We start from the raw sequence: 22,469 nt of genomic DNA, 5'->3' as shown, positions 1-22,469 counted from the left end.
ATCTTGGGGAATGCGTAGAAAACAGTAGGTACTCAGTAAGTGTCATGACTGATATATTTTGGACTGCCTTACATCAAATTAGGAAGCAGATCAAAAGATGTGTGTCAGCAGTGGTATGCTTTAACTAGAACTGGGGTGGAATATGTATATGTGGGTGGGGTAGAGATGGAGATGGGGCTAGAAGGAGCAAGAAAGGGTGTGAGGAAGAGAAGATAGACAGCATATAGCTTTTGAAGTGAGATCTAAATTTGAATCTTAGTCCTACCATTTATTACCTGCACATCCTTGGACAAGCTACTTAATCTTTTTGAATTTTAGGTTCTTCATTGATTAAAAAAAGGAAGGTAATAATATTGATATTATGTCACGAAAGTTTGGTTTGATGAGAAAATGAGGTAACATCTGAAAATAACCAGCTTGTTGTTCCTAATGTAGTAGATTATGGTTAATAACCAATCAATGTTTTTTTTGAAAACAAAACAAAAATCACAACAGAATGATAACAATGAAGGCTAGGATACTACACTTACTTCATGTCACATTTTGAAGTGGTAGCCAAGGCTTTTTTTCCCCGTATAAACATTGGACCTACCTGCTGGGCCCAAAGCCAGAGACTTCAAATATGAAGCCTTGTAGTCCAGAGGCAATGAACTCAGGATATAAGCTTCAAAGAACCCTTCCAGGAGGTTCTGTCTGGAGCTCATCTTAGATGAAAGTAACCTGTACGAATAACTGCTTTATTTCTGAATAAGCAATGTCAAAATTGGTATACTCATGCAGGTAGAGTGGTATTTTCATTTTTGCATTGATTAAAAGGCTGTTCACAGAGGCAACAGACTAAAAAGCTCCAGTTTTCAAGAGTGTACTTAACCCTTCTCTTTTCACTTGTGAAGACCCACTATTCTATAATGATGATGGGTAATGATTCATTCTAGCTACCAACATCCATAAATGAGCAATGCTTTGTAAAACTAAGTAGGCTTCTGACAAAGTCCTTTAAGCATTCAAGGATTCAAGTTCTAAACTTATTCTAAAGAGTCATCATTATGACTTACACACAGAGGTAGTTGCAATGTCATCAACAGCATTGACAGCTCCAAGAGAAGTAGCTTGAAGGTAACTTGAGAGTTCAAAATGTTTTTAAAAACTCAAGAGAAAACCTTTCCAAATGAACAAAGTTCTGAGGTCTAATCTACTCTAATTGCCCTAGAGATCCACAAGATGTGGCTTCTGTAATACCAGACTCACTGCTTTATTTCCCCTTCCCATCCCTAATTGTTCTCTTTTTGATTAATTCCATAAGGTACATGAGCTGTGATGGTGCCAAATTTCTGTGCCCCTTCAATGTGGAACATGTGGTCATCAAAGAAGATGTGGGGCCTTATCTTCACCAAGATGGGACCTTTGGGGGCTCCAGCAAGGAAAAGAGCTTCGTCTATCTCTAGACCCCAGCGGCGAAGGGTTTTCAGCACGCGGGCGCCTGAACTGGCTGCACTCCTAGCTGTAACCAGGTAGGTCCTGATAGGGCAACATAACCGTTCGTCTTTGGCATAAAACTTCTTTTGCAGTCTGCCTAAATCTTCCAGAAAGCCTTTCAAGGGACCCTGTAAAAGGAACATATGTCACAGCTGTCATCCAGTGAGCCAAAGGAAGTGAACGCTAAAAAAGCAGATGTTTATAAGAACTTACAATACTGCATGAAACATGCAGTATAGACCAGTGATACAATGCTGAAACTCCTTGCATTTATGTGATTATATTTCCTTGTATGGAACCATCCTTGCATTCCTAGAGTAAAACATAGGATGGCCATATAATTTATCATCTAAACACAGATATTTTAAGAGTGAAAGGAGCTTCCATAAAAAGTTGAACCAGGGCAACAGACGTAAACTATCCATGGCAAATGGGATACTCTGAAAGCTCAGTTAATCAGCAAAAGCACTACTCTTTTGATTTACTTGTTGTGAATTGCACATTTTAACATTATAAAGTGTACTTTTTTATCTTGTTCAATTCCTTCTTGGCTTGAATCCAGTCTTCTCTATATTTACAATTACTTTATATATCTTCACACTTTTATCTTCAACCTTTCTGAACACTTACTTTTAGCTGTACCTCTAGTATAGAACATAGAATTGGATTTTGCTAAGTGATACAATCTGAAAGTCTAATTTTTAACACAAAAGCTGAGTTTTAGGCCATTTCTATTTATCGATATCACAAATATATGTGATAATGGTTCTGTATTACAATTTGTATTTCATTTTTCGTGTTTAAAGATTTCAAAAGATTGTTCACTGAGTGTCTTTTTTATTTGAACATGTGTGTATGTGTGTTTCTTCTAACATTTAGGAAGGTTTGTATTATTTCCTTCTATTGGTTACCTTTATAACTTTTTATAGTACCCTCAGTCCTCTATTTTTTTAAATCCAGGATCTATTATTTTTTATAATGAAAAATAATGAAATTAGGGTACTTCTTCACCTTTCTCTTATCCTCTATTTTTTCTTCAATCATTTGATTTTAACTGTTTCACCTTTCTCAGTGTTTGCATTTGAATTATTAAAGATTCTTATATTTCTATCTCTCAGCTTTACATTTTATCCTTTGATCAGCTATTGTAACTGAAGATATCAGTACACCTACTCTTCCTTATAACTTTTTCCTCCATATTTTTCCAGTTTTTAATAGCTAAATAATTTCTACATTGTTAGGGCATATAATATGTGCTTTCTCTTCTGTCACTCTAATCCCTGCAGTTGTTTTAGTTTTAGATCTATGGTTAAATATATTCTATGCCCACTTGTGCCTTTGTGTGTTTGTAGTCACCTACATATTGGCCAAAATGTGTCCTCTTGTGTTAGTTTTCTCAAGAATATCTTATGGAAATAATAATCCCTGAGAATATCCTATGTTCTTAACTGTTGATGTGTTTCCTTTTTACTTGAATGAGCTTTTGACTGGATATAGAATCTGTGATTTATATTTCCTCTCCACATGATCTTATAAGTAGGGCTCCACTGTGTTTTGCTACTGAGTGCTGCTGTGGAGAAGACTCAGGACAGCTTGATTTTCTTTTCCCCACTTGTGTGTGCAGGGTGCCCAAAGAATTATTTCTTTATTTTTGAAGTCAAAAAATATTACTAGGGCCTGTCTCAGTGATGATCATTCTCTTCTATTTCCCTATAGTATAATGTGGCCTTTAGTTTTTAACCTTTAATAGTTTAATGTATCCATTAAAATATTCTGATAATTCAGGATGTTTTCTTGCCTTATATTTTGATATAAGTTTGCATCTTTATATTTACCACACACAACCCTATCTTCCTCCCCCCATAACATAATTTCAGTGTTTTCTTCAGGTATTCTAATTTTGCATATGTTGGATTTTCTTTACCTATGACCTATTTCTGTCATTTTTCTCTCTAAAATATTGTTTTTCTATTTGCTCATTTCCAGAGTTCTACCATTTAACATTTTATCATCTCTTCCCTGATTTTGGGGATTTCCACTTTATGACCCAACTTTCTTTTAAGTAAATGATTAGTCACAGTTTTTACCTATACTTTGGCAACTGTTTCTAGTGAGAGTTCTTCATCTGTTATTAGATTTTGCTCTTTTGTGTCTGCCTTTTTCTCATAGTAGCTTTGCATATGTTCTGTGCTAGTTCTCTTTTTATTACTTATCTCTGAAGAAGATTAGTTTTCCCCGGAAAAATTAGAGAGATTCTGGGGAAAGGTCATGGATAGTATTTTAATATTGACTTGTTTTCACAATTCAGAAGCTCCTTTCTTCTCTGCTGTCATGGAAACCATTTTCCACAAACATGGCTTATCTATGTGATCATTTGTTTATGTTGCTTTGTCTAAGGCTGCACATATTAGAAAAAAACAAAAAGTCACATAGGTAAAAAAACTATAACATATTATATTATTGTTATTATTTTTTTGGCCACAGAAACAAAGTGTGGGGTAGTGACTGTTGGCAGAAGCTGCCCTGCTCACAGTTTGATTTTGAAACACAGAGGAACACGGCTCTCCCTGATGCTTTTGAGCAATTTTCAAAGAGAATAAATAGGGCTTGGTCAGTTTATATTGCCATGTTCAAACCAGGTACCCATATCATTCTTTCTTTCTTCTATTTTGGGGTATGTTTAACAGTTTATATATTTGTACAGTAGTGTAAGTATGTAATTTATCAAGAAAAAATATAGAAACATGAAGGAAAGTTACTTGAAAATACCTTTTTGAGGAGTTCTATGATTTAGAACATTTGGATTGCCTTGGATATAGAAAGCTGGAAAGACTGTTACTCCTATCCTAACAACAAGAAAAAGCCAGATAATCTGAAACATCATAATTTTTCTTGAGCCCATGAAAGAGCTGAGGTAGCAGGGCAACCGACTAACATGAAAACTAAGGGAAAAAATCTTCAAGGACAGATGGAATTCAAGAACTGGCACATCTTTGGCAGAGCACTAAAGGAAGATATACCAGATGCCATAGAAGCAGGTATGAAAAATTCAGGTAATTTTAAAAAACAAATTGGAAAAGGACAAATATGGGCTAAGGAGAGAACATAGAAGCCCTGGAAGCCACAGACACAAGAAATGCACACTGTTTTCCAGGCTTATTTTTTCCCTATGGATTTCACTAGTTTCTTATGAGAAGGACTGCAGACAGGGTGGAAAATGAAAGAATACAGTCCTTGGTGATGCAGACGTGGAGGAGAGGAGCAGCTGCCACTGTGAGAAAAGACTAAAGATCTACCTTGTCCCATACTTCCTAGGGGACAAAAGTATTAAACTGTTGGAAGAACGGCTTCAAACACTGTTACCCCCAGGGAACAGGTAAAGATCTACTGCTATGGGGGAAGGGGAAGGAAAAATCCTCCACCCTTGGGAGAGGGGCAGGAGACCCAGACCATTAGATACCACCCCTATCACTGGGAGAAAGGTGAGATCAATGATATAACTTCATCCCTAAAACCTAGCGGGGTACACACTTAGATTTAGACTAATCTGGGACAACAGAGAATGTCTCTTCCTCTCACATCACCACCTGAGCTGGCAGAGACAAACAATAACAGTTGGGAGAAGGGTAACAATGTGGAGGCCACCCATGAGGCATGGACACAAAGAGAAGGCCTACAGCTGAAAATGGAAAAGGAATGTTATGAAAAACCCTTCAGTACCCTACCAGAGGAATGTGAAGCCTGTGATGAAATGAAGGTAACAATAGCAGCAACAAAATGCTTACCTAGTTGAATGCCTGATTTGGTGATTCAATCAATCACACTAATTGCTAGCGGAAGAGGAGCCATGCCTATTACCAGGCAAAAATACTATTAACCAGAGCCTATACTCTCTACAAACTATGATTAGAAATTAATCAAAGATTTATGAGACTACAATAAAAATAAATTAAAAGAGCAATTAACTTTCAAGAGAAAGTAATTAACAGAAGACTCAGTGATGATCTAGATGTCATAAATGTAAGAGAGGAAATTGAAAATAACTCTGATTAATATCTTAACAACTCTATTAAAAGGTGGATAACATACATGAGTAGACTAGTAATTTCAACAAAGAGATGGAAAAGATAAGGGTTGAATGGAAATGTTAGAAATAAAAATTGTGGTACAGAAATGAAGAATGCTTCTAATGGGTTCATTAATAGAGCCAACATAGCTGAGAAAAGAATCAGTGAACTTGAAGATAGGTCAGTAGAAATTACTCAAGCTGAAAATAAAGGGAAAAAATAGTGGGGAAAAAAAGAACAGGGCATTGAAATACTGTGGAATACATATACACACACCATATTCAAACTGCTGAAACACAAAGAAATATAGAAAATCTTGAAGGCAGCCAGAGAAAAATAGACACATTACTTACAAAGGACCAAAGATAAGAATCTCAAACAATTTGTTTTCAGGATTTATGCAAGTCAGAAGACAATGAATGGGTATCTTTAAAGTGCTGAAATAAAAATAGGGTAAATGCAGAAAGCTATAGCCAGTCAAAATAAAATATTTTTCAAAAAAGAAGGAGAGTAAAGAGTTTTTCAGGCAAAAAAAAAAATAACTAAGAGCCTTTGGTAACAGCATATCGATTCTATATGAAATGTAAAAAGATGGTCTTCTGGCACAAGGAATAAGATACCAGGGAGAAACCTAGATCTACACAAAGAAATGAAGATTCTTGGAATGGTTAAAATGAAGATGAATGCAAAAGACATATTTTTGTTTTTTCCTTATTCACTTTAAAGATAATTGACTACCCAAATAAACAATAGTAGCAAGGTATTATGAATTTATAGTATAGGTGAAAGTAAAATGTATGCCAATATCACAAAACATGGGAGGGAGGAATTGAGAGTATACTGTTGTAAGGTTCTTACACTGTACATGATGTGGCATAATATTGTTTGAAAGTAGACTGTGATTAATTAATGTTGTATATTGTAAATCCTATGGTAACCACTGTAAAATCTAAAATGAGTAATAAATCAATAGTAGAGATAAAATGGAATCCTAAAAGCATACAATCTACACAATAAATTCAAAAGCAAAAATAATAAAAGGAAAAAGAAACTAAAGTTAATTAAAGATGAAACAAATAGAAAAAGAAGATGGTAGATTTTAATCCAACCAAAGTAATAATCACATTAAAGATAAATGATCTATACTATGTATAAAATAGACAACTGATGGGAACATACTGGATAGCACAGGGAACTCTACTTAATGCACTGTAGTGTCCTAAATGGAGGGGATATATGTATGTATGGCTGATTCATTTTGCTGTGCAGTAGAAGGTAACACAACATTGTAAAGCAACTATACTCCAATAAAAATTAATTAGAAGAGTAAACCAATTGTAAAGAAAGAATTTGATTATAATAAAACTTAGTCAACTGGCAAATAAATAAATAAATAAATAAATAAATAAGATCTAAAAACAGCAATTAAAACACAGGGATTGTCAGACTGTACAGAAAAACAACAGAAACTATGTAATATCTACAAGAAAACCAATTTAAATATGGAGATATTTTATATGTAAAAACATAAATGGTTAAAAGTAAAAACATAGAAAAGTTGTACCATACAAACATCAGTCCAAAAAGGAAAAAAAAGCTAGAATGGCTGTATGAATATCAGAGAGAGGGGCGTTGCATAATGAAAAGGGATTAATTTGCCAAGAAGATATAATAATCTTAAATATTTGGGCACCAAACAACAGAAATTAGAAATACATGACACAAAAATTATATAATTGAAAGGAGTAACAGATTAATCCTCAATTATACTTGAAGTCTTCAATGCTGCCTCCTCAATAGTGGATAGAAGAAATAGAAAGAAAATCACTGACAATATTAAACACCCAGGCAATATGACCTGAATAATACACTATTAACTTACCTAATCTAATTGACATTTATTGAATATTCAACCCCAAAACAGCAGGATAAACATTCTTTTCAAGTAGACAAGGAACATTTACCAAGATAGACCATTTATTCTGGGTATAAAATAATCCTCAATAAATTTCAACAGTTGAAATCATAGAAAACATATTACCTGACTACAACAGAATTCTACTTGGAATTAATAACAGAAAGGTATCTGGAAAAATTCCAAATTTAATTTCACAATTAAATAACCCACTTATAAATAACTCATAACTCATAGATAAAGTTACAGGGAATTAAAAAGTACTTTGAATTGAATAAAAATTACAAACCATCTATCTAAATTTATAGGATGCAACTATAGTAGCATTTAGAGGAAATTTTACAGTGTTAAATGTTTATTATAGAAAAGAAGCCTCAAATCACCTTTAAAAACTTAGGAAGAGCTGGTTATTAAAAAGATAAATAAAATTGTTAAAGCCTAGCATGATTGACCACAAGGGGGGAAGAAAAGAGAGAAGGCAAATATTACTAATATCAGGAATGAAAAGGGATACATTACTAAAGTTCCTAAAAATAGTAAAATCATAATAGTAAAATATGAGAAAATATTTATGCTCGTTAATTCAGTGACTTAACTGAAATGGACAGATTCCTTGAAAGACACAAACTCATAAACTGCCAGAAGAGGAAAGAGAAGAAAGAGAAAATCTGCATAGTAGTTCTGTATCTATCAAAAATAATTGAACTCTTAGTTAAAAGCATTCTAAATAGAAAAGTCCAAGCCCAGATGGCTTCTCTGGAGAATTCTACCATATATTTAAAGAAGAAATAATACCAACTCTACACAAAGTCTTCCAGAAAATAGACAGGGAGAAAATACTGCCCACCTCATTTCATGAGGTCAGCATTACTCTATAAGATATTACAAAAAAAGAACACTCAAGAACATAATGGCAAAAAAAATTTTTTTAACTAAATTTTAACAGATTGGATCCAGCAATATATAAAAAGGATAATACAACATAACCAAGTTGAATTTATACCAGCAATGCAATTCATCAATATAATTTATATTTCAACAGACTAGAGAAGCCAGATGTTTTTCTCAATAGATACAGGAAAGACATATGACAAAATTCAACATGGATTTATTATAAAACTCTAAAACAAAACAGGAATAGAAAGTAACTCCCTTAACCTGACAAAGGACATCTTGCAAAAAACCTGTAGATAATATACTTAAGAGTCAAAGACTGAATGATCTCCCTCTAAGATCAGGGAATAAGGCAAGGAAGTCCACTCATAATGCTTATTGAACACTGTATTGAATGTACTAGCAAGGGTAATAAAGCAGGAAAGATAAAGGACATACAGAATGGAAACAAGTTTTTATTCACAGTCCACACTGTCTATGTAGAATCTAATAAACTTTGTGTGATAGCTATATGCTGAAACCTACAAAACACTGATGAAAGAAATTAAATATGACCTAAATAAATGGAGAGATATACTATGTCCATAGGCTGAAAAACTTGATATTGTTAAAATATCTATTCTCCCAAGATTAAGCTACAAATTCAACATAATCACAATAAAAATTTCAGCAGGATTTTTTTCCAGAAATGGACAAGCTAAGTTTTAAATTTATATGCAAATGCAAAGGAATCAGAATGTCAAAAGAATTTTGAAAAATAACAAATTTGGAGGAATTCTGCCACCAGATCTCAAGTCTGACTATAAAACTATGATAATCAAGACAGTGTGATATTGGCAAAAGGATAGATACCTATATTAAAGGAAAAGAAAGCCAGTCTTTTCCACAAATAGTGCTGAAACAATTAAGATATATCCATAAGTAGTAAAAATGAACCTTAATACTTTGCACAAATGCATCAACTCAAACAGGTAATAATTCTAAAAAAAAACCCATAAAATTCTAAAAACTTCGGTTCAGAAACATAGGAGGAAATTTTTGCCTTGGATTCGCAAAGATTTCTTAGATATGACATAACAAGCACAATTCATGAAAGAACAAATAGATAAACTGAATTTCATTAAAATTATAAGTTTCTGCTCACTGAAGGACACTGAAAAATATTAGAAGAGTGAAAAGACAAGGACACACTGAGAGAAAATATTTGGAAAACAAATATATGATAAAGGACTTGTATCCAGAATTGTAATACAAAGAACTTTCAAATCTCAATAATGAAATAAAAAACAACCCAATTCACATGAGCAAGAGATTTGAACAGATATTTTTGCCAAAGAATACATATGATGGCAAATAAGCACTTGATAAAGTGTTCAATATCATCTGTCATTAGGGTAATGCAAATTAAAACCACAATGAGATACAATTATGTAACCACCAGAACAGCTTAAAACAAACAAACAAATGAAAAACAACTGACATTACCAAATACTGGCAAGGATGCAGAGCAAAAAATCTTTCATTGGAAATGCAAAGTGGTGTGACCACTTTGGGAAATAGTTTGGCACTATCTGTAAAGTTAAACGTATACTTATCCTGTGACCTAGCAATCCTACTCCGAGGTATTTACCCATGAGAAATGAGATTTTTGTGTTTACACAGAACCCTGTATGCAAATGCTTAAAGTAGTTTTATTTATAAATGCCCAAAACTGGAAATGACCTAAATATCCTCCAATAGGTAAATGTATAAAATAATGTGGTACATCCATAGAACAGACTACTACTCAGCAGTAAAAAGGAACGCACTACTGATACAGGGAATGACACAGATGAATCTCAAATGCATCATTCTAAGTAAAATAAGTCAGATTCAAAAGATTGCATCCTATGGGGTTCCATTTATATGACACCTGGAAAAGGCAAAACTATAGGGACAGAAATCAGATTAGTGTTTGACAGATCCTGAGGATAGGGGGCTAGGATGACTACAAAGAAGCACAAGGGAATTCTGTGAGTATTTTGAGTTTGATCGTGGTTTCACGACTGTACATGTATGTTTGTCAAAACTCTCAGAACTGTGCACTAAAAATGATGAATTATACTACATATAAAGTATACCTCAACAATTCTGATTAAAACACACACACACACACACACACACACACACACACACACACACACGGAGATCACTATCCCAGAATGGTGAAATGAGATAGAGATCAAATCAGGAGACGTCCATTACTTGTCATGGTACCACATTGGAGGCTTTATAAGCTACAATGAGAGTGGCTAAATTAATCCCATCCAGCTGTCCCATTTGCTGGTGACTCTCAGATCTCCTCCACTGGAGACAGTTGGGATATTGTCATGATGAAACCATAAGCCCCATGACCAACATAGTTGAAAGCCTTGGTTAGGAATCGTATCTCATAACTTCCTTCTCTTCAGTGGAAACATCTGGCAAAGCCTGGTCTTTATAGGAAAGCTACCCTTTCTATGTGAAAAATACCATATTTTTCCACTGTCAGAAGGACCACATTATGAAAACAAGTATGCTTAGTAAAAATTCATTGGGTATTCCTGCAATAACTTGTGTTGAACTTCACAATTTCAGTTGTTTAATGGGAAAAATGATTTAAAATATGGAGAAAAGAACTGATAAGTACAGAATCTAAAAGAAATTTGGATTCTTTCCCTGAGATGAAAAAAATGGTATTTTAAGATTATCTTGAAATAATTCTTGAAGTTTTTTTTTCTTTTTAAGTGCTCTTTTTTAGAGATCTTGAACATTTTAATAATGCTTAAAGGCTAGTGTACAATGGGCTCTAAATTTCAGCAAAGCAGACTTATGTAAAATATAACAAGGGTTTTCCTCTCAATAGTAAACTTTGTTAACACTGAACAACTTTTTGACATGAGCTCAAGGCTTCCAAAGAAGCTATTTAGGAAGGGGCTGTGAAGTTAAACATACACACACAAAAACACACAGAATTTAAATATCACTTGCTGTAATGTGAGGTAAGTTAGTAAAACTTTCATCTTTCAATTAGTCTCTTCCTACTTTTATAAATGTAATAAAACTAACAATATTTAAGATCTTAAGTTCAAGAAGAGCTGAGAAAAAAAAGGCCAATTTAAAAAAAAGGCCTAGGTAAGATTCATAGATTAAAACTGAATGATCCATTATTTCATATTCATTTTGGAGAATACTTTGATGTTCAAATCTCCTTTGGTTCAGAAGTGCAGGTTTTGTTCATTTCAGACCATGACTTTTAACACTTCGGTTCATGGATTGATTCCAAAAAACCTAAAATTTTAATTGTTCATACTTTGTACTTGCTTGGGGCTCATTATTCGATTTAGTTTAAACTCTCAGTTTTGCAGATTTTTCTCAATTAAGTGCTACCTTTATGGAGTTTAAGGGTATGGACAGAGAGGTTCAACAAATGTTTACTGACCTATTGGAAATAACCTTACTATTTTGAGAACTATTATGTAGAAATGGCTAGTTGGTAAGCCGTATTACCTCTGTTACTCATAATTTGGAGGAGATGAACTTTTTCTCATGAGAAGATCATAGAAACATTTCCAAAAGGATAGATAAAAGAATGCTAAAATTAAAAAAAAAGTTGGCAGCAGATGCTTTAAAATAAGGAGTTCATGAAAGAAGAGGAGAAAACTACGAAGGATAAGAAGTGAGGAGTGGCCTGCCTAAAAAATTTTAAAAGTCATCACAATGAAGAAATATTTATATTGGTATGTTGGAAAATAAGTAGATCAAAATTAATTAGAGCTCATTGAACCTACCTGAGCAAGAGGCTTATTCTCAAATAGTGCTTCATGTTGAAAGAATTTGTCCAGCCCGTGCTCCTTGGTAATATGGTCAGACTCGTCAGAAAAGAGGACGGCGTCCCCATCAAAGGCCACACGGAGCTGTGTGTCACAGTAAGCCACGTCTTTGGCTCCATCAAACATTGTTGCAGAGGCGATCCCTGGAAGACCGTTGGAATTAATTAATACTCTTCTTAGGACCATATGTTTTAGTGTCTATTTAAAAAAAAAAAAAATTCTTCCCAGACCTCGAATTTCCTCTCTCGCTATCACCTGACGACACAACTCTTCTTCACAACCACACATCTCAAAACAGTTGTCTTTGTACTGCCTCCGTTTCTATAAGGGATGGGAAAATGTAAAATGGGTGTAGGATAATCACTGAAGATGTCCACCTCCATGAAGGTGAAAGCTCTAAAAGACAAACTTAAGGGCTGCCACTTGTGGAAACACCTTAGCAGAAAACCCAACAACGACGTAAACCACATAATCATACGTGAAGGCCAATGGAATGAAACACTAGTGCAGACCTCTTTATTAACTAGAGAGAGGAAACCAAGTAATACCTTCTTGTATTGCTTCTTGTACTTTTTCAGAATCCGCAGAAAGATACAAGTTGGTAAGATATGCCTTCAAATAGCCAATGGGGCTTTTTCCACCAGTCAGACAGAAGCGGTCAATTAGTAATCCTATTATCAGGCAAGAAAGACTTTGTTATGTCAGAGACTAAAGACAGTATACTTACTGGAAATGCAAGTGAAAGTTACCTTAGGAATAAATGAGTGCCTACTGAAGTTTTAGAACTACCTTTGTAGTACCAATATTGAAACATGTCTCAGCTCTTTTATATAATGGTGCATGATAGTTTATGAAGTATATCCAGATAGGCCATGCCAGTTTACTCTCACACAGCTGTTACGGCAGGCATTATTATCCTCATTACAGAAAAGGAAACTGAGACATAAAGACTGTCTAAGCCCAGTGCTTCACATTGACTCTTGTCTAGACTAGAACAGTGCACTTTTCCTTTAGCTACAGCATCCTCACTTGTTGAGAGGGCCAGTTAAGATGTAGCTCTGTTTTTAAGTACCATTTTAGTATTTCTTTAGTAACAATACAATAGTAATAGCAAGTAGTGATAGCATTTAAACTATTTCCCCAAAACAACAACAAAAGGTCTGAAATTGTCTCTCTTGACTTGAAATGTTAAATGCAATCATTAGCAGACTAACATTAATATACCATTAAATGCCTTTCAAATCAACAACAGTTAAAAAACCCCACGAGATGTTGGTGAGAGGTTTGTAAAATAGGCACTTACATACACTATGGAAGAAAGTATAAATTGGTACAAGCTGTCTAGAAAGTAATTTGATTTCTATTGATAAAAGTATTGATAGCTTTTAAGCAGCTTATACCTTTTGACCTAGGATTCCTTTAGGAGATCACAATTCACTAAGGAGCCAGGCATGTAAACAGATAATTATAATATAGAAAAGACCATAGCAAAGGGAGATACATATTGCCTTCAGCACCGAGAGAAGGTAACTAACTCTTCAGGTGAAAAGTTGTTATTCCATGAGCAAGGCTGCGCAAGATTGGGCTTTATCTGTTCATTAACAGAATTAGTATGTAAATAACTAGAATTCCTCATGCTACTAAGCTCAATAGGCTTAGTGTGGTGAGGGATAGATAGACTTAAATCACCTACTAAATCAAATAAGGCTGTTTTGTAAAAATAATAGCTGTCCTTTATTGAGTGATTACACCACTCATCTCTGCTAAAGCTTTTATATACATTCTCTCTTTTCATAGCATAATACTATGAAGACTGCGTTTTTGAAAGGTAAACATATTTTCAACTGTGTATCAGTAAGATGTTGGCCTTATAATTAGGATAATATAAAACTTATAACTTGTAATAGATCGTGATTATTTGTAAATATGCCTAATTTAAGCCTAGAAGTTAAATATGCCAAATTTAAACCTTATTTTGACTTGACATACCCTTAAGACTGGATATGTCACTTAGAAAACGGGCTAAAGGTCCCCACATAAGAAGTCAGGTAAATTCCTAAAAGGAAAAATGAGGACCTCCCCTTAAAGTCACCAATACACTAATGGAAATGCTATGAAGAGACTAGTGTCAAACCAATTTTCCCTGTAAAGGAATAAAGACAGTTTTGCTGGCATGAGTATGAATTTGATGTGTGGGGAGAGCAGCCGGGGAGAGTCAGATGTTAAGAGTGGAAAGGAAAGGTAAAAACCTTTAAACCTTTAACATGCATCTGTGGTGAGCAAGAAGTCTGATCGCACAGAGAAAGCCCTGGGTTGACGGCTCCTTGAAGTCAAGTTCAGAAGTGAAAAACATAAAACAGAGAAATATATTGCAGGACCTGGGATTAAGACTTTGAAATTCACACTTGACAAGTTAAGTCCAGAGCTTTGGGCCCAACTCTGTGCTGAAGTTAAAAATGAACATGGCCTCTCTTGTTCTGACATAGGCAAATAAACATTCCTCACGCAGAAGGGGGTGTCACTATCAGACACTGCATTAGTTAGGCCACAGTGAGCAAAATAACATGGCTTCTCTCTTCCAGAGCAGCGAGCTGTTCTTCCACACAGTATTTATTTTACTTACCATAGTGATTGACGCTGTTTATAAGCCGCACTCCCACTTGGGCATGGTTATTAGTCATCAGAACAATATCAAATAAGTCCTGTTCATCAGGATACAGCTCACGGAGTCTAGCATTGACATGCTGCAGTGCCTGAAGGTTACAAACACAAATGTGTGTAAAGAGGGCCAGGCAAAGTGGGCATTGGGGGTCTGGAGAGAAGGGATCCCATAGGTGTCCGATTCAAGCCCTGAAGACTCTTCACTGAGAGACTGTGGCTCCTTTAAGGCAGGGTTTTGCCATTCATTTCAGTATTTTCAGCCTCGCATACATAGGACTTCAGTTAATGTTTACTGAAAGATGGGTAATGTTTGTTGAAAATTGTTACAACATTTGGTTTACTAGAATTATTTCTGTGAGGTACATAGATAGGCTCAGGCTAACCCTTTTATGGTTTGTCTATTTTTGTTTTTGATTCATAAAACCTGCCTTTCTTGATCATCTGATAATTATTTTTTACTGTGAAAAGTATAGGCTGCTTCAAGAATTTTCATGTTATCCTTGTGCAGAGGCCATGCTAATGGTCCCTGTGTTGTTCCAATTTTAGCACATGTGCTGCCAAAGTGAGCATTTTGTATATTTTTTAAAACATGAGTCTCTAGAATAGGTTTGTGGTTTCCTCTCATGCTTCCACTATGCCTCATAACTACTTTCTACTTACAACACGTGGAGGTGTCATTTGTTTCTGCCTGGTTATGATGTTATTGTGTAATATTTGTATAAGTTATATAGGGGGTCAGAGCTATAAGTGCTGTACATTTCAGTGTAAGTTCCAAGAACCTTACTTTCTCTATTAAAGTCATGCCCCTAAGTGCCAAGAGCATCTTGACTTTCTTAATATGCTGTGTTTGGGGCAAGAGCAGCTAAAGTGAATTTAATGTCATTTGAATGGGGTGTTTTATTTCTACTGCTTGGAGTTGTAAACTCATTATTGCTTCTGGTTACTGCTCCTTCTATGGAGAGAACAAAAGTTTCTGTTACAGGTCTCAGGATTTGGACTCCACTTAGGGAAGCTCAACATGCCAAATCTAGGGCTGCAGTCCCTCCCTCAACAGTGTGGAAGCTTCTGTTAAAATATAAACTGGCCTGGGGTAGACTTAAAAAAGGCAAGAATGACAAGTGTGGACTAGGAATTATAAGGAAAGCTGGATGGGATCCCAGGGATTAGCATGAGTCCTTCCCTGCCATCCGGAGTCCCGGAGGGCCAAAGACAGCTTTGCAGAGTACCTTGACAAAGCGGAAGGCCGGCCCTGGGGCCAGGACGACATTCTCATTGGAAAGCTGATACTCCATGTACTTTTCCAGACCCTCTTCCTTGTAGATTTTCCTGCCGTCCACCATGTTGAAGAGCGCGCGGGATGACACAGCGATGGTGATGGCATGCTTGGGTTTGGGCTGCAGAGAGGGGCACCGACAGGAGGACGAGTCACACAGACCTGAAGGGATCAGGAATGGGCCTCATCCCAGGGCAGGGTGGGAAGGAAACAGTTGGATCCCGGCTTGGAGGACTGGGTGCTGGAGACAGCCAAGGGTAGGTTTAGGGAGGAGAAGCAGAGGGCGGGGTGAACTTCCCTGTACCATGGAGAGGAGGGAGGCTGAGAGAGGTCCGGCCGCGGGGCTGCGTGGAGCGGCAACCCGGGTACCAGGGGAGGCGGGCCCTGCTCACCGGCCTGGGGCGCGAGCAGCTCGGTGTCTTCTCGTACAGTGTTCTCACGGATGCCCAGTAGGCATCGTCCTCGTCCTCCTCTTCCTCTCGCTGCCTGACCAGGTCAGGCATACAGTCTTGATCCAGCTGTGACGGGTAGAGAGCCCTGCGCTGGGCATAGGATTTCCATTCAGCGGGGGGCGTGCGCGGATATTCCCGCTGGTGCGTATCCCTGGAATCTCGCGAGTCTCGCGACTCTCGTGGGTACCGGGACTCTCGGATTTCCCGCCCCAGGCCGGGAGACCAGGCGTCGGAATTCTCAGCCATCTTGGTGCTGCGCCGGGACCCCGTCTGGAGCTGGACCTCCGGAGTCGTGGAAGAACGTGAGTCGAGTGCAGTGGTTGGTGTGGGTGGCGAGGGCTGCGCTGACAGCGGCTTTGGCGACTCTTGATGGCTAGGGGAGGTGGATGAAGTCCGGGAGGTCGTGGAGCTACTGGGGGGCTGGAGCAAGAAAGTGGGCTTCTGAGTTAGATGCCCGCCTAGGGTCCCCGTCCTCATCCCTGCCCAGCTGGAGTCGAGGAGCTGTCCCCCTTCTCTGTGTTCCATTCCTAGCTCTTAGGTGGATCCTGGTTCATCTCAGCTCCTTTAAGTAGGGCTTAAAGAGGCTCAGACGTCTCAAGGCTCCATATATTAGACATTTCTGTTACATGGACACAGAGACAGACTGCTTTCATTTCCCCCCAGTTGTTCCATCAGCACCTCGCACTTTTTTTTTTCTTTTGGAGTAGATAGGGTAGAGGTCCTTTTCCTTGCCCCTAGGTAGCTGGCGCATAGTTTGCAAAGTTCTGTCACTTTCTTCACATATACCTGCTCAGTCAGAGACCTTCAGATAGGACAGAGGGCTTGAGGAAGGGACCTTGCTTGCCACTGCCTCCATCTGTGACCTCCAGTTAACTTGATGAGCAGCTAGACCAGAAGTTCCCACCAGAAGGCTCTGCAAAGCACCTCAGGGGCATCTGTCTCCACATTTGCTCTGTGATTAATGCAGTGAGTGCTGGGAAGGTCAGTAGGCTGGAGAATCAAGTGTCTCCCCATCACCTTCAGAGCTTCTTGTGCCAGTGAAGCTCAATTGGAGAGAACCATCTTCCTAAATAGGAACTGGTTCTAGTCATTCTAGAGAAAGGACTCCTTCACTAAGGTATGAGATAGATTATTAAGCATCCATATGTTATTCCAGTTTTTGTGATTATTTCACGTGTTTCAAAGGACATGTTCTTGGTTAGATTATTGAGCCAGTCCTCACAGAGACAGATGGATTGGTTCTCCCGGTGTCTGGGCCTGTGTCACACTCTGCGTCCAAAAACTAATTCTCACAACAAACTTTTTCTTCTTATGTGACTAGGCCTAGTTAAGGGCTCAAAGCGTCCCACAACCTAATACTCTTCAACAATTTATCTGCTTTGTTGACATTTTCACCCCCTCTTCTGAGTCTTGGGTACTCAATGAATAGTTTTTGAATGTGTGAAGGAAGGAAGGAGAAACCATGGAGTTTAATCATTCAATGTGCAGTTTATAGACCTAGAGATCCTAGGTTTTAATCTAGCTCTGTGAGCATTACTAGTGTGAAATCTTAGGCAAGTTACTCTGTGTTTTGGTTTTCTTACCCTGGGGATTGATGGGGGTGGGGGTCTGTGAGGGCTAAGTTAGCTAAAAGATATAAAGTACATGGAACAGGGCCTGGCGCATGGGAAGCATCAATCTATGTTATTATTATTATCATTACTCTGGCATGTACTCTTCCCTTTCATTCCCATCTCTACCTTAAGACTTGTGTTCTTGCTTCTGGACTCATCTACTGCTGGAGCTCTGGTGGATGGGCTCCGTGAAGTTCGAGACCACTGATTTCTCACTAGGTACCCTCGAGAGTCTGTCTTCGGCAAGGTTAATTCTTGTGATCCCTTCCAAGGAGAGAAGAGACCCAGGAGTGTAATACCCCACTACCGAGTCCTCCCACACAAATGCTTACGAAACAGCCATGGCAAGCTAAATATAGCAGTGATCAATGAGAAGGCCCCTGCCCTCTAGGACGTGTAATTCAGTCTTGGCCCTTGTGTATTATTCTAGCTCTGGCCCAATCCTAACTTCTGTGAGGAGCAATAAAGTGGGAATCTACCTGGAAGAGCATCCAAAACCAAGAAAGAAGTCTGATATCTCATAGTTTTTCACCTGTGACTCCTCTTATGCAGAACTTAGTAGAGTTGAGCATTTTTCCTCCCTTTTCCCCACTTCCGCCCTTAAGGATAAGCTTGTTAGCAGATGCTGAAAAGACATACCCAACATTTTTGACCAAATTACAAAGATGAAGGCCGCTGGTACCTCAACAAGGCTGTAGCGGGACTCCCAGGCAGCTGCAGAAGAGGGAATAGCGCCCTCTAGCACTGCCTTTGGGAGGAACAGGATGGAGGAGACCGTGGAGAGGCAAGTGGAAGTTTCCATCCCCGTATCCTTCCCCTCACCCAGATTGCCTCTGGCTCCCCTCCAAAGTCAGTAGTTTAGTCTCTGCTCACCCTTATCACGGTGATCTGCCAGCCCTGCTCCCACAACAGGCACATGTGAATATAAATACGTATCGTGCGGCAGGGGCCAAGAAGCACTTTTCCCTCAGCTGCACAAAGGCAGCGTCTACACGACGAGTGACCCCGCATGGGGCAGCATCTCAGCGAGTGATGCGGTATGACTGCATGCCTCATCTGAAAGATGGTGCAGAAGGTGGTCAATGCGATGGCCGGACTCCCCTTGCCTCCCTGATTTGAACAAAGGCCAGTCTCCTCCCACAGGCTGAGCAGGGGTTTCTACGCCATTTATTCTGCATGAACATTGGGATGTGTGCTGGATGGGTAGGCAGGGGCCAGCTTCTTCTAGTATTTTCTTAACCTCGCCATGAGGACGTTAGGTGTCCCTTAATACAAACCTTGATAGCTCAGTCTTTTCTCCCCAAACTCCCCTGCCCACTAATATTTTTTTATTATGCTGTCGGCTCTTTAATTCTCTCACCAACTCTGAAGAGGTCAGCTCACCTGGGTGCTCAGACAAACTCCTGATTTCTCAGAATCCTTTCTAGATTTGTCTGCTTCTAGGCTGTCTTTTGAGTACCTCGGTCCAGTCTCATTCTTAATATGGAAACAAAGAATGTTTATTAATTTTTCATCTCGGGGCATTAGAAACCTTGGGTTTGGGGAATCAAAGGATAAATGAAAGTTAGAATTTGTCTCTTTGGCACTATCAAAAATATAAATTATAGATATTATTTTTCCTCTGTTCTAACAAGAATGAGTAAAAAGAACACATATCAGACAACTATACAAACAGATTTTTAATATAGAAATTTGTTGGTTTATAGATTTGAGACATGAAGCATTTATCATTTACAAAATGGTAACATGGGAAATGCTGTGGGAGAATTTCCCAGGGGTCAGCAGGACTTGGATTTAAATGTGAAGCTACTCACACAGAACAACTTTTTTTCTCTGTTACTCTGAAGGTTGCTACTTATGGAACTTTTTCATTTGCCATGTAGAACTGAAACTTCTCTTGTTTGTTTTATTCATAAACCAATTTTCTGTGGATCTGAGCCTCATCAATAATAGATTTTTTAAATCAAGGACTTTAATCCTGTACAGATCAGTCAACAGGCATGTCTTCTATTCATATTCTCTAACTATTCATAGCATCAAGAGTGAAAAGAGCTCTCTTATTAACAAACTAATAGGGAAGACCATGTAGGGGAGCATAAGAAAATGGCTTATTTCATGGACATCTATTCAAATATTTGTTTTCATTTTCAACTGCAGGAAATACTGTTGTATTGGAACAGTGTTTCTATTGTTTCCTGCCAATTCAGTAGCTGTAATGCAATCGAGATTAGTGTTATTTATCTGTTTAAGGAGCTCAACTTCTAGCATAGACCAGAGTGCTCAGGGGCAGTCTGTTAATCTCTTTAGGCTCTGTGCCTTGCACCCAGGAAAAATCTCATTGATGTTAGTTGAATGACTGAGTCTGTGTCTGAAGAGAATGGCATAGCTGCATAATCCTAGAACTAATCCTAAAATCTTTCCATCAACCCCCTCAACACTATCACCATGAAGTCCTGTCACTTACTCCAAAAGGTATTTTAAATCTAGTCCCTCTTCTCCATTCCTGTTCCAGGCCTCAGATCGTTATGGGTCTGCATTCTTAGAATATAGCTTTTGACCAGATTTCATGGCCTTAAATCCTCTCAACTTCTAGATCCACCTACCCCATTTATTTAGGGTGATATTTATAAAATGTAAATCTGCTTATGCTTCATTTCTGGATACACTCTTCATTTGCTTGGTTAGAGAGACCAGGAGTCTCATGATGTATCCTGTCTACCTCCAACTTGTGTGCCCTCCACTCTACACTCTATCTCTATGTTCTATTTTTGCCAAATGACTTGTATTTGTCTATGTACCACCCTTATATCTTATAACCTCCTTTTCCCTTCAGTGTTCTTCAGAACCAAGCTCAGCACGACCTGGGAGAAGTTCCCAGTATTAAACATTCCTCTGTGTTGCCTGTGTCTTTTGTACATACTTTTACTGAGTACTGAATTGTACTTTGTTTATGTATTCTCTTTCCTACTAGGTTGTGCATTCTTCAAAGATAGCAACTGTGTTTTCACCTCTTACCACTAACATATGAGCATCTGCTCAATAAGTGCTGACTTATTGGATGGACTTACACCACATGATTTCATCTCCTTTTTCTCCACTCTTCATGTTCTTTACTTCTCCTTTTGTCTCTATGTGTGGTCATCATCTGAAATTTGATTGCTGCAGAGCATTTCCAGAGGCAAATGATGGACTGATATCTACACTTCCTCAGTTCTTTGGCAAGATTCTAGGACATTCAATTCACTGACCTTCTTTTTCTGTTTCAGAGATGTTTGACTCATTTCTTTAACTATTGAAATTCTTTTGTTGTTATGCAGGTTTTCCTCTCCCCAGCTCCATTTCCTGTTGTTTCTGTTGCTCAGTCTAGGTTTGCATTTAGAATGTCAAATTTGTGACATCACATGTGATTCCATAGTAACTAACTGACTCTCTGAATATGTGACTTAAAAAATAAAAAGAAATAGTATTATTTGAGTGCATCCACTCATAACCATTGTCTGGGTTTTTAGGAATCAATGTCTAAACAATGTTCAAATGTTTAATAGGTAGCAATATCAGTATTACTGCTTCCTTCTTTTTAAATCTCTTTAACATTAGTAAGTTACTCATTGTATCAATTCCATTTGTGGCTGTACATTTTCTGGTACTGCCAAAATGAATGGCAAACTCATTTGTGGACCTGAGCATTTATTATTGTTTATCCTGACAGATTTTGGAGAACTTTCTGAAAATCTGGAGACTTTTTAACAGCTGAGATCTTGTTCTAGACACAGAGTTTAGACTTGAGTTTAGCTTTAGTGTTTGGTGTTTCTTTCACAATGGGAAGGCCATTTCCATTTATTAAGCCAAAGCACTTAATGTGGCTAAACATAGTGTGGCAGAATGATACTTGCACTGTTTTTCCTGGTGTTTGCCCCATCTTTAAACGTTCTTAAACACAATTTGTCCCTCTTGTATACACACAGAGAAGAATATGTAAAATCCAGTCCCTGACTCTGGTTTATAATGTCCAATAATGTTCTTCACTTATGGTTCTGATTTTAGGTAAGACACATGTGCCATGCCAGCCTGATTTTGTCAAACCATCATGGACTGAGACAGATTTCTGGCCTCTCTTCATGGGAGTTGATGACTTAGTTTGAATATCAGAAGTTTTTGACAGCTTTAATCAAAGTTCTCCAAAGGATCTTCTAGATAGTTAAATACATATGCTCCAGGTTAGACTGCTTGGGTTTAAATCCTTCACCCCCTCGTGTCTCACTGTGAT

The 22,469-nt window shown here is 37.7% G+C and overlaps 1 protein-coding gene and 1 non-coding gene across 6 annotated transcripts; both read right to left on the bottom strand.

Annotated features, from left to right (window-relative positions):
- Positions 1 to 1,238: 1,238 nt before the first annotated feature.
- On the bottom strand, positions 1,239 to 21,519 carry LOC118906294 (cytosolic 5'-nucleotidase 1B-like). 5 transcript variants are annotated; one of them, XM_036873763.1, is made up of 11 exons: positions 21,451 to 21,483; positions 19,586 to 19,678; positions 19,076 to 19,258; positions 18,321 to 18,466; positions 16,777 to 17,007; positions 16,530 to 16,740; positions 16,091 to 16,258; positions 14,827 to 14,956; positions 12,752 to 12,874; positions 12,162 to 12,346; positions 1,272 to 1,604 (listed from the first exon to the last, which is right to left on the bottom strand). In XM_036873763.1, exons 1-11 carry the CDS (start codon positions 21,481 to 21,483, stop codon positions 1,272 to 1,274), a joined length of 1,836 nt encoding a protein of 611 aa, XP_036729658.1. The 5 variants fall into 5 exon arrangements, with proteins under 5 accessions (XP_036729660.1, XP_036729658.1, XP_036729657.1 ...); XM_036873762.1 differs by having other exon boundaries at positions 16,777 to 17,009; positions 18,329 to 18,466; XM_036873764.1 differs by having other exon boundaries at positions 16,777 to 17,009; positions 18,329 to 18,466; positions 19,076 to 19,208; positions 19,587 to 19,678.
- On the bottom strand, positions 15,328 to 15,434 carry LOC118906554. Its single transcript, XR_005022535.1, has one exon. It is a non-coding gene; the product is annotated as a U6 spliceosomal RNA (small nuclear RNA).
- Positions 21,520 to 22,469: the final 950 nt, after the last annotated feature.

Source organism: Balaenoptera musculus, chromosome 13 (genome assembly GCF_009873245.2).
Source record: "Balaenoptera musculus isolate JJ_BM4_2016_0621 chromosome 13, mBalMus1.pri.v3, whole genome shotgun sequence".
In the NCBI taxonomy this organism is placed as follows: Eukaryota; Metazoa; Chordata; class Mammalia; order Artiodactyla; family Balaenopteridae; genus Balaenoptera; species Balaenoptera musculus.
The sequence above is the reverse complement of the archived record's forward strand: the minus strand, read 5'-3'. Positions and strand labels throughout refer to the sequence as shown.